We start from the raw sequence: 12,446 nt of genomic DNA, 5'->3' as shown, positions 1-12,446 counted from the left end.
ACCCCTTCCTCCAGTCCTGAGACCACAAAGTTCTCCAGAATTCAAGGTCTGAGAGGAGAGTTTCTATTAACAGAATTATTAGCCATTTCTGATCTGTTGTCACCCGTAATAATAATAATGTTGGTACTTGTTAAGCACTTACTATGTGCCGAGCACTGTTCTAAGCGGTGGGGTAGATAGAAGGTCATCAGGTTGTCCCACGTGGGGCTCACAGTCTGAATCCCCATTTTCCAGATGAGGTCACTGAGGCATAGAGAAGTGAAGTGACTTGCCCAAAGTCACACAGCTGACAAGCGGTGGAGGTGGGATTAGAACCTTTGACCTCTGACTCCAAAGACTGGGCTCTTTCCACTGAGCCACACTGCTTCTCTTAACATGTAACATGTTAAGCCCCGGTAACATGGGGCTTCTGAATCTCCCACCTAGAGGGAGACTAAGCCCACTCCACAGATGGGTGAATTGAGGTAGGACAAAGTTGAGGGATGGAGACGAAAGCAGGTTGGAAGCCAGTAACCAGGTCAGCTGCCTGTCCAGCACTAATGACAACAGTCTGCTAGCCAGATAATGCTCCTCGGTTAGCCCCACTCGCCTTCAGATTCAAATCAGCTCAGCGGGGCTCGGATCAAGCAGTGAATTATGCACAAAATAGCCATCACCACAGGCTCTGATGTCGGCATTGCAAGTAAGTATCCTAGAGAATTGAGGTATACTGGGGCCTGATCTCCCAGTTGAATTTGGCCAAGTTTGAAAAGGTTTAAAATGATTGAGGTTATAACATGAAGTAGAAAAGCGGTGCCTGAGAGATTCTCTCGAAAGCAGATTTCATCTCCGAGATGCAGCCAATTAGATTTTTAATGGTAGAGTAACTGGCAAAAGAAGAAACACAAATACCCTCATACATAATGGTAAACTGAATTTATTTCCTCTTGGAAAACAATTCCAGTAATCTCCAGGTTCAGACCGCAGAGTAAACATTAATAACAGTAACATACAGGTTAGTTCAACTGATTCAAGAATTTGGCTGTGTGAAATCATTAAGGAAAATCTTGAACACTCAAAGCATCAAATGGTTTCCAGAAAAAAAAAAAGTTCCTCGGACAATCTACGTAACAACTATTGCATATATGGTAATGCTATCGCTCATATCGCAAGGCTTACAAATATATATACGGGCCTTATTCAGTTGTGGGTTTCTGCTCTGTGAGAGTCTCTTCGTGGTTTGTGAGAATCTTCGGCAATAAAAAATAGTCTTGGGTTCAACAGTTCTATACCAAAAGAGAGATTCTAGACTTAAGTGGGAAATAAAAGGAAGCCCAAATGGAGTTGTTCCGAGTGACGTCGTTGGTTTTTAAATCCCTCTTCCTTGAAAAATGACGCTTTTACTTAAGCCTTTTCCTCACATTTAAAAATCTTGCTTGAATAGGGCCCAAGTCCACCTGTCTTTATAAGACCATTTTAGTATCAGACAACATAATACATGTGCAACACTTTATATACAGGAAGTCTATCCGGTGCTCAAAAGTTCAAACACATGAACATCCAACAGTTTTGATAATACAAGTTTTATGGTACAATACAATGTTTCGGAATAATATACATTAACAATGAAAGTTTCGTGCAAAGAGTAAAACATGTTCCCTTTTTGTGCCGCAAAGAGTTCTCCTCAAGAGATGGGCCTTACACTAACTGCTGTGTTGGGTCATCGTATGATTCTGTGAAAAAAAAAAGAGAGACATTTTAAGTAATTTGGTTTTCTCTAGACCAAGACGCGCTGATGTTCAGAATGATGCTCAGCTTCTGTTCTTCTGGTCAAAGAAGGTGGGTTGGATATTATTCTTCAGAACATTAGTCAGCTTCATCACCTAAATCACCATCAACATTGTTCTCAGAGTATAATGACCACCGTCATTTCCACCAAGGAAAGTGTGGATATCACTGTGTAGCACTGGACCATTTTCTTGTAGGGTGTAATGTGCTGGATGCATGATATAAAGGAGGCATGGGGGTCTTGGAAGCAAAGGGATTAGTTTCAGGCACCCAAGATGCTCAGATCTGAAGCAATATGGCCTAGGGGAAAGACCACTGGCCTGGGAGTCAGAATTTGCTGCCATTTATAATTATGGTACTTGCTAAATGCTTACTATGTGCCAACCACTGTTCTAAGCACTGGGGTAGATACGAGTTGATCAGGTTGGACACAGTCCCTGTCCCACATGGGGCTCAGACTCTTAATCCCCATTTCACAGATGAGGTAACTGAGGCATAGAGAAGTGAAGCAATTTATCCAAGGTCACACAGCAGACATGTGGCGAAGCCAGGATTAAAACCCAAGTCTTTCTGACTCCCAGGCCTGGGCTTTGTCCCCTAAACCATGCTTCTGTGTGACCTTAGGCAAGTCTCTTCACATGTCTGGGTCTCAGTTTCCTCATCTGTACAAAGGGGATGCCTGCTGAATGCCTGTTCTCCCTTCTACTTAAATGGGAGTCCAGTGTGGGTCAGGGACTGGGTCCAAAGTGATTACCTTACATCACGTGTTGCTCGGCACATAAAAAACACTTAACAAATACCACAGTATTATTATTTTATCTGGAGAAGGAATTATGATGGTTTTGGGGTCTCTTCCAGCCTTCTCTACTGAGTCAAAATTAGCCCGGCAGCCCCTTGAAGTGAAGCGTAGATGCCTCGAGGTGACGGCGGGGTCCTAGGTCCACCTCATTTTCCTGCCAGTCAGTGGTAATAATAATAATAATTATGGCATTCGTTAAGCTCTTACTATGTGCCAAGCACTGTTCTAAGTGCCAGGGTAAATACAAGGTAATCAGTTTGTCCCACGAGGGGCTCACAGTCTCAATCCCCATTTTACAGATGAGGTAACTGAGGCAAAGAGAAGTTCAGTGACTTGTCCAAGGTCACCCAGCAGAAAAGTGGTATTTATTGAGCACCTACTGTGTGCAGAGCACTGTATCAAGTGCATGGGAAGGTACCATTCAGCATGAGAAACAGTGTGGCCTAGTGGAAAGAGCATGGCCCCAGGAGTCAGAGGACCTGGGTTCTAATTCCAGCTCTGCTATTTGTTTGCTGTGTGACCTTGAGGAAGTCATTTCACTTCCTCTGGGCCTCTGTTTCCTCTTTTGTAAAATAGAGATTAAGCCACTGAGTCCCACATGGGACAGGGATTGTGTCCAACCTGCTTATCTTGGATCTATCCCAGTGATAGGGTACAGTGCCTGGCACATAGTAAGCACTTATCAAACACCACAATTATTATTACTACTAGCCAATCAGTCAGTTGTATTTACTGAGTGCTTACTGTGTGCCAAGCACTGTACTAAGCACTTGGGAGAGTTCAATATAACAGTATAACAGACACATTCCTTGCCCCCAGTGAGTTAACAGTCTAAAGATGGGGAAAGACATTAATACAAATCGATAAATTACAGATATGTATATAAATGTTGTGGGGCTGTACTGTTATTGAAAAGTCGATAGGCACATTCTCTGACCACAAGTCTAGAGGGGACACAGACATTAGTATAAATAAATCATGTCCAGATACGTACATGAGTCCTTTGGGGCTGTACTATTATACAAAAGAGTGGGTAGACTCATTCCCTGACCCCAACAAGTTTAAAGTCTAGAAGGGGGGAAATATGGGGTCTTTTTCATGGCTCACCATAGTGTACCCCCTACCAAAGCCTGGCCCCTCATTATATTGCCACCATTATCTCATGGTCATGCAGTTCAGCACTTCCAGGTGGCCAGGAAATGATAATGATGGCATTTGTTAAGCGCTTACTATGTGTCAAGCACTGTTCTAAGCCCTGGGGTAGATAACGAAATCAGGTTGGACACAGTCCCTGTCCCAAGTCTCAATCCCCATTTTACAGATGAAGTAAGTGAGACGAAGAGAAGTGAAATGATTTGCCCCAGGTCACACAGCAGACAAGTGGCAGAGCTGGGATTAGAATAATAATTGTGTTATTTGTTAAGTGCTTACTATGTACCAGGTACTGTACTAAGTGCTGGGGTGGATACAAGTAAATCGTGTTGGATACAGTCCCTGTCCCTTGTGGGGCTCACAGTGTCAATCCCCATTTTGCAGATGAGATCACTGAGGCCCAAAGAAGTAAAGTGACTTGTCCGAGGTCACCCAGCAGACAAGCGGTGGAGCTGGGATGACCTTCTGACTCCCAGGTCCATGTGCTCTCCATTATGGCATACTGCTTCAAACTCTTAGAACCCAGGTCCTCCAGACTCCCAGACCCATGCTCTATCCACTAGGCCATGCTCCTTCTCTAATGATGGTAGCTAGCCCCTAGAGCAGGTCAAAGTTTCCCTTTCTCTTCCCTGCTCCTCCTCGACAAACCCCCGCCTCACACACTCTGCTCACTCGGCCTCTAGGGGTTATGGATCATCACCGGTTTTTAATTAGTTTCAGGTTAACAACAGGTCACCGGTGAAGACACTTTAACTTCAGCAAAAGATATAAATAGAACAGAACTAGCCCCTTTGGTTTCAGCCCAGGCATGACCCAAAGAGTAGTATTTTTACAAAAAAGCAAAATCCCGACAGCAAATAGGTTCTAATCCAGGCTCCGCCACTTGTCTGCTTTTGGGTTCTTGGGCAAGTCACTTCAATTCTCTGTGCCTCAGTTACCTCACCTGCTCTACCTACCATCCCACGCTATTTCTAGCAGCTTTAAACTGGCTGATTGACTATCACAGAGACCCCAGGGACAGAATGAAGAATGTGTCTGATTGGGCTCCAGCAACTTCTCCTGAAAACTTCCCTTTCTCCCAACTGACAAACCAACCAGAAAAGAAGAGCAGAGTCTGGGCAGAAACACACTTTCTGGATACATAGAGGGGCAGGAGTTCCAGTGGAAAGCATATGGGCACAGGAGTCGAGGACCTGGGTTCTAATCCTGGCTCTGCCACTTGTATGCTGTGTGAACATGGGCAAGTCACTTAATTTCTCTATGCCTCAATTACTTCATCTGGAAAATGGGGAATAAACCTTCCGTTTTCTGACTTAGACTGAGCACCATGTGGAACAGGGACTGTGTCCAACCTGATTATCTTGTATCTACCCCAGAGTTTAGAACAGCACTGGACAAAATAAGTGCTTAACAAATGCCATTATAAAAAAGCAAACAAAGAAACCCTGTTTTCCCTCCCTCTTACACTGAGAATTCCCTGTGGGACAGGGACTGTGTGTAATCGGCTTATATTTTATTTAGTACGGTGCTTAGCACATAGTAAATGCTTACCGATGTCACAACTATTATTTAGGATATTGAGAATTTGAAATTCTAAGACGGTCCTGGCGCACTTGAGCTTTGTACCATTTAAAACTTTTGCTTGAACTGTGTGAACATTTCAAGCTTCAGTGTTTTGCTATAGAAAGCTTTTTTGTTACGGGGTTAAAATTTGAACATATGACTACTTCCTATATATTATTCCTCAGGATCCAGGATCTCTGGAAGAGATCAAGTGCTTAGTAAATACTTTTGTTCCTGTTGCTGCTGGAATGGAAGGATTAGTAATACTAATAACAATTATAATAATAACAATATTTGTTTAGCGCTTACTATGTGCCAAGTTCTGTTCTGAGCACTGTGCAAGATACAAGATAGCCAGGTAAGATACGGTCCCTGTCCCACATAGGGCTCACAGTCTAAGGGGGAGGGAGAACAGGTATTGAATCTCCATTTTAGGGATGACGAAACTGACCCACGATTTTTGACAAGTGCTGCTGAGATGGAATAATATCAGATAGCAATACAAAAATTAATGCATTTATCACTCATTATTGAACATCTACACTGTGGAAAATGTAATGAAGGTAAAAGACATGATCCCTGCCCTTAGGAGTACACAAACTCAGAAACTTTCAAAACATCATGTTAAACAGATAACACAATATCTGTTGAAAGCTGCTACGATGCTACCAATTCCACACAAATGAAAAATAAGGGAATCAGAATAACACTATGGGCTGTAAATTTGAAGAAATCTATGGTTATCTACCAGGCTACTCCTGGGAAGCCCTATACCCCAAATTTCTCAACAGAATTAGTGCTGTCACTGAATGCTACTATTTAGGTCGCCCACCATCCAGTGATGACCAGATAGACCTAGATTAACAGAGAAGCATTTGGCAACAACAGGGCTTTCAGCATGGCTGGGGCAGCAGAATGGATCAGTGGAAAGAGCACAGGCTTGGGAGTCAGAGGTCATGGGTTCGAATCCTGGTCTGACACTTGTCAGCTGTGTGACTGTGGGCAAGTCACTTAACTTCTCTGTGCCTCAGTTACCTCATCTGTAAAATGGAGATTAAGACTGTGAGCCTCATGTGGGACAATCTGATTAGCCTGTATCTACCCCATCGCTTAGAACAGTGCTCTGCACATAGTAAGCGCTTAGCAAATACCAACATCTTTTTTTTTCAAACAGAAACTGTAGCAGTGTCCAACTTGTGAGTCCAAGAATGAGCAGAGAAGCTGCTTCTGACTTAGGCAATTTCACCAACATCAGACTCAACATCAAATAATAATCATAATATTGTGTTATTTGTTAAGTGCTTACTATGGGCCAACCACTGTTCTAAGCACTGGGGTAGATACAAGATAACTGGGTAGGGCACAGTCTGTCCCACATAGGGTTTGCGGTCTTAATCCCCATTTTACAGATGAGGCAACTGAGACACAGAGAAGTGAAGTGACTTGCCCAGGTTCACAGAGCAGACATGTGCTAGAGCTGGGATTAGAACTCCTGTCCTCTTACTCCCAGGCCTGGGCTCTTTCCACTAGGCCATGCTGCTTCCCAAATGGCAGAACAAGATCACCAATGGTGCATACGAAGTCAGCTCACACTACTGGGGCTATTCTTATGACAAAATCTTTCACTGAGGAAGAGGAGGAGGAAGAGTAGGAGAAGGAGGAGGAGGAGGAGGAGGAGGAGGAGGAGGAGAAGGAATGGTAAGAGGATACTGCTGCTAAATTGAAATGGAGAACATGAAAGCAAGGAGAGTGGAGCGAAGATTTTGAAATCCCAAAAAAGTATAGTTTTCAACAACGTGGTACAGCAGCGGACTGTTGGAAGACTTCTGCCTGGTATGTGGAAATCAGAATCAATTTATCAGTCAAACAATGGCATTTATTGAGCTCTCATTATGTTCTAATGAGGGAGTGCTGAATCGGGAAGGTTGAATGGATAAGGACTTTTATGAGACCGAAGAAAGGGGCAAACAAGCACAATTAGCTCATCGTATGAGATATGAGTGAGGTGAAACCAAGCCTCGGACCTGAATGGCTGCAGCAGAGAAATACCCCACATGGCTCACTCCCCTGGCTTCTGAGTCTATAGAACCCACAAGGGTGGGAGAACACAGACCTGGAGAGTCAGTCCTTCTCTGTGATTCCATTATACTTAGGAATGTTTTGGCACTTGGGCCAGACATCCGTAATTTCCCAAGACTCCTTGGGTGTCAACAGAAAAATCCTTGACAACCTTATGCCCTCCCACTGCACCTCTGCATCAGGCTAGAGTGGGGATGATGCCGCGTGTGCCAACCCCACCATAAATGACTCACATGTTCCAGCTGACACATGCGGAAAATTCTATATGCAGTAATGGCATTTACTGAGTGCCTACTGAAAGCGGAGCACTGTCCCTTAGGAACTTGGAAGAGAACCAAAAAAGAAAGATACCAAAGTTAACAATCCAATGGGGGAGAGAGAGACAAACATAATTGAAAAATAGTAGGATTACTAATAAGACCAAGGATAAAACAGAATATAGAATAGGTGTATCAGGATGAATTGGTTGAATACACAATTAATATGCAAGCATGGCTCAGTGGAAAGAGCACAGGCTTTGGAGTCAGAGGTCATGGGTTCGAATCCCTGCTCTGCCACTTGTCAGCTGTGTGACTGTGGGCAAGTCACTTAACTTCTCGGTGCCTCAGTTACCTCATCTGTAAAATGGGGATTAACTGTGAGCCTCACGTGGGACAACCCAATTACCCTGTATCTACCCCAGCGCTTAGAACAGTGCTCGGCACATAGTAAGCGCTTAACAAATACCAACATTATTATTATTATTGTTACATGGGCAACTAATCACAGAGGGAGGGAATGGAATACATTGGTGATATGGTGATGTTGGGCTGTCATGAAGCAATCAGAAAAGGCTTCCCCCAGCAGATGGCATTTTATGAGGGCTTTGAAGATGGGGAGAGCTGTGTTCTCTTCCCTCTTTGGAACTGGATTCCTTCCCCTGGCCCCGCCTCCCAGAATGTCACTGCATCAAACTGGATGGCAGAGACAAAGGAGTGGGATATTTGCTGATAATAATATTAAGTCCTTACTATGTGCCAAGCATTGTACTAAGCCCTGGGTTAGACTCAGGATAATCAGGTCGGACACAATCCCTGTCCCACATGGGGCTAACAGGCTAAGCAGAGGTCAGAATGGGTATTCATTCCAATTTGAAGATGGAGAAACTGAGGCATCGAGAAGTGAAGTGAGTTGCCCAAGTTACAGAGCAGGCAAGTGGTGGACCTGGGATTAGAACCTAGGATCCTCTGACTCCCAGGCCTGTGCTTTTTCCACTAGGCCACACTAGCTTCAAATTCATTCATTAATTCAACCATATTTATTGACAACTGTGTGCAAAGCACTGTACTAAGTACTTGAGAAAGTACAATATAACAAAAAACAGACACATTCCTTGCCCATTACGACCTTATTATTAACGACCTAACAGTCTATGGGGGAGACAGACATTAATATAAACATAGATATGTACATATGTGCTGTGGGGCTGGGAGGGAGGATGAATAAAGGGAGCAAGTCAGGGTGATGTAGAAGGGAGTGGGAGAAGAGGAAAGGAGGGCTTAGTCGGGAAGGCCTCTTGGAGGAGAGGCTTTGAAATCAGGAACAGTAATTGTCTGTTGGATTTGGGGAGGGAAGGCTTTCCAGGCCAGAGGCAGCACATGGTCGTAGGGTTGGTGGTGAGATAGACAAGATTGAAGCAATACAATCCCCCTCAGGAAGTCTAAAGTCAGAAACAACTAAAAGTGGCCTGAAGAAAAATGTCAGGAAAGACAGAGGCAAGCAGTCTTTTCGGTAGAGTGCTACGCAGCCTATGGATCCTGACAAAGTCACCACCCTGCTTACTTCAGAGTGTAGTGCTGAGTAATCACCCGCTTTGATCCATCAATTGACATTCCCCGGAGCACCTGAATGCAATCACATGGAGAGGTGGGAAGAGAAAAAGGAAAGAGGAGGGAATTCTGTTCCAGGTTGAGAGGAGTGTTTTACAGAGGTGAGAAGCACGGGGCCACCATATCCATAGAGACATGGTTAGGGACTGGGGGGGAATTAGAAGAGGAACTCAGAAGTGGAGAAAACTTCTGTAATTCCTCTGGGAGTCATATTGTGCTTTTTCAAAAGCTATCTCTTAGACACCCTCGGTCTGGGTACTGAAAATTGCCAACCATTACTCCCAGTCATGAATAGCTGCCTCCCGGTGTGGGGTTAAGGGTAAAAACTCACCCTAAGCATAGAAGAGGATCAGTCTAAGAGGATCAGTCTATCTTGATCTCGTCTATCTCATCGCCGGCCCTCTCCCATGTCCCACCTCTGGCCTGGAACTGCCTTCCCCTTCGTATCCAACAGATTTTCACTCTCCCTACCTTCAAAGCCTTATTAAAATCCTATCTCTTCCAAGAGATATTCCCTGACTAAGCCCTCATTTCCTCCTCTCCCACTCCCTTCTATGTCACCCTTGAACTTGGATTTGCCCCCTTAATTCACCTCTCCCTCAGCCCCACAGCACTTGTGTACATATCCAAAATTTATTTATTGATATTAATGTCTGCCTACCCCTCTGGACTGTAAGCTAATTGAGGGCAAGGAACAGGTCTACCACCTCTGTTATATTGTATTCTTCCCGAGCTGTTAGTAGAGTGCTCTGCACACAGTAAGCGTTCTATAAACGTGATCGATTGACTGATCTAGAAGTAATGCCATAAAGGTGAAAGTTTTCCGAACACCTTCTCTCTGTGTCCCAGTGAAACATGCTCCGTTCAGAAGCTTCTAGCTGTATTACTTTGGCTAAATGGACAAAATCCAACCCAAAAAACTAAAACACCACATCCGCCTCAACCATCCTTTCGCTCACAGTGAAGTTCTTTTAAAACAGGAGCGCATATCTGCCATAGGCTGGAATTCCTCTTCCATACTTGGCAGGCAAACAGATGACTAATACAGCCTCCCTTTCTCAGCTCCGACCACATCTAAATAGCCAAGCTGTTTATTCCTCGGTTTAAGAAAACAAGCGAGGGGAAAAAACGAGGTTTAAAACAATAAACAGAACTCCCTCCCCTCCCAATCCTCTCAAGCAATTCCATCCTGAAAACATTCCCCATGGATAGCAGATCCCATTTTTACCTCTGCCACATGAGGAAATGCTGTTTATTTAGGACCTAGGTGGCTTTCCAAGCACATGCCATCCTGGCAGAGTTAGGACCTGGCAGGAGGGGCTGGAGACTTGATTATCTTGGGGTTAAAGAGTTAAAAATCGGTCACCAGTCATGGTGTCACTAGCCACGGTATCAGGCAGAGACCTCTGTACTCTCTCTTAAATTGCAGAATGCCGATCCTCCTCCATAATCTGTGACCCCCTCCTCCCAGAGCCACCCACAAAATCCACACGTCAAAACCCGCTCCTATAAACTGCTGGACGGGAAACTGGATGGAAGCTGCTGGTGCTTGGCACATAGTAAGAGCTTAACAAATACCATCATTATTATTATTTACAGTCATTTGACTTTTCATTTTCCTCCCCTTTGTCTAAACCCAAGGAAGGGCACCCAGAAGCAGTGCAGCCTAATGGAAAGAGCACCAGTCTGGGTGTCAGAGGACTAGCTTCTAATCCCAGATCCACCTCCCATCTGCCGGGTGACCTTGAGCAAGTCGCTTCACTTCTCTCTGCCTCAATTACCTTATTTGTAAAAATGGGGATTAAGACCTTGAGCCCATGTGGGGCAGGGACTGTGTCTAACCCGATTAGCTTGAATTTACTCCAGTGCTTAGAACAGTGCCTGGCACACAGTAAGCACTTAACAAATGCCATAAAAAAAAAACAACTACAAAAATGAAAAGCAGACAACAAAGAGGTGCCTAGAGCACCCTGGTACCCCAAGAAGGGAGAAAGTGACAAGCCACAACTTCAGTCCCCCTTCTGGAATTCCTGATCCAGAGGGCAGTTGTCTTATCTATCCGGTGAAACAGCAGGACCGTCCCCTCAAAGCCACACGGGAATAGAAAGATTAAACACGGATGTTTCTTTCCCCGGATGCCGACAGCTCCAAACTAGCGCGTTATCTTCTCTTTGGTTGAACACAAACAACGGGAATCAATCACTCCGAATGAACTCATTACAACCCCCCTCCCCCACCCCGTGTTATCATTTGTGGGGGGGAAGGGGGTCCTTTATCCGAACACATTAGGGTGCTCTCAAAGCAGTTATTGTTCCAAGAACCCATTCCACTTCCCCGATCCGTTTCAGGCTGGGAAGCAGAATTCCACCTCGCCATCAACCTTTAAGCACCAATGCTTTTTTTTAAACAAAAGCAATTGGTTTCCAACAGGCTGGATAATAAGTCTTTTGACCTGCAATTCTGCTTTGACCCATTAAGGTCACCCTGTGCTCAGACATCTCGCTGACTTAGGAAATGCCTGCAAGCCCTGCATTTCATCTCCTGCCCACTCCAAATAAAGCTTTCTTTAAATGGGTCTGTGTGGGCCCCTGAAGGCCAGGGAGACATCCCTGGAGCGGGCAATGGTGGGACAGAAGCTTCTGCCTTTATTAATGAATGCAGGCCATTACGAGTCTGGCTGGCTCCTGTTCTTTTCCCAGAAGCATATACCGTACGTGACTTAAAATGCTAGAATATTGACACAAAGCAGGCTGGGGTACCCTAAGGAAAATTACTCCTTGGATATAATGTAGGCTCGTAACAGCTATTAGAGTACAAAATAAAACCCTCCGGGATCAAACTGACATATACCGCATTCTACCTAGTCCTCAAACATTAGAAGAATTTCTTTGTGAAGGCATTCTCAAGGACAGCATTAAACTGACTTTTGGAGCAATCTGCAATGGCTTTTTGGCTCCCAGCTTTTAGTACTAAATCTCTGGTTTGAATCAATAGAAGTACTATATCTTCTGCATTAATCAATACATTTGGTTCAATACACGTTCTATTAAATTATACTTTCTAATCAAGATTTTCTACATCTCCACCCTCCTCCCCTTTTCAATCCCACCGTCTTTGCTGGGATAATACTCTGCAGACACCTCCAGGTAACCCTGACGGAAGCCGGAGAGTCGGTTAGGGAGAGAATGGGGACAGTAGCAGAGCTTCCTCTCGGAAAA

General features: G+C 44.5%; 1 protein-coding gene across 2 annotated transcripts in view; it reads right to left on the bottom strand.

The window, feature by feature from the left end:
- Positions 1-900: 900 nt before the first annotated feature.
- Positions 901-12,446, bottom strand: part of ZNF521 (zinc finger protein 521) — a 374,463-nt gene continuing 362,917 nt past the window's right edge. For both annotated transcript variants that reach the window (XM_029069715.2, XM_029069714.1), the window contains one exon: positions 901-1,712. In XM_029069715.2, coding sequence (XP_028925548.1) covers positions 1,683-1,712 — 30 coding nt within the window. In that variant the 3' untranslated portion in view covers positions 901-1,682. The remainder of the gene's footprint in view (positions 1,713-12,446) is intronic.

The sequence above is a fragment of the Ornithorhynchus anatinus genome, chromosome 7 (assembly GCF_004115215.2).
Source record: "Ornithorhynchus anatinus isolate Pmale09 chromosome 7, mOrnAna1.pri.v4, whole genome shotgun sequence".
Lineage (NCBI taxonomy): Eukaryota > Metazoa > Chordata > Mammalia > Monotremata > Ornithorhynchidae > Ornithorhynchus > Ornithorhynchus anatinus.
The sequence above is the reverse complement of the archived record's forward strand: the minus strand, read 5'-3'. Positions and strand labels throughout refer to the sequence as shown.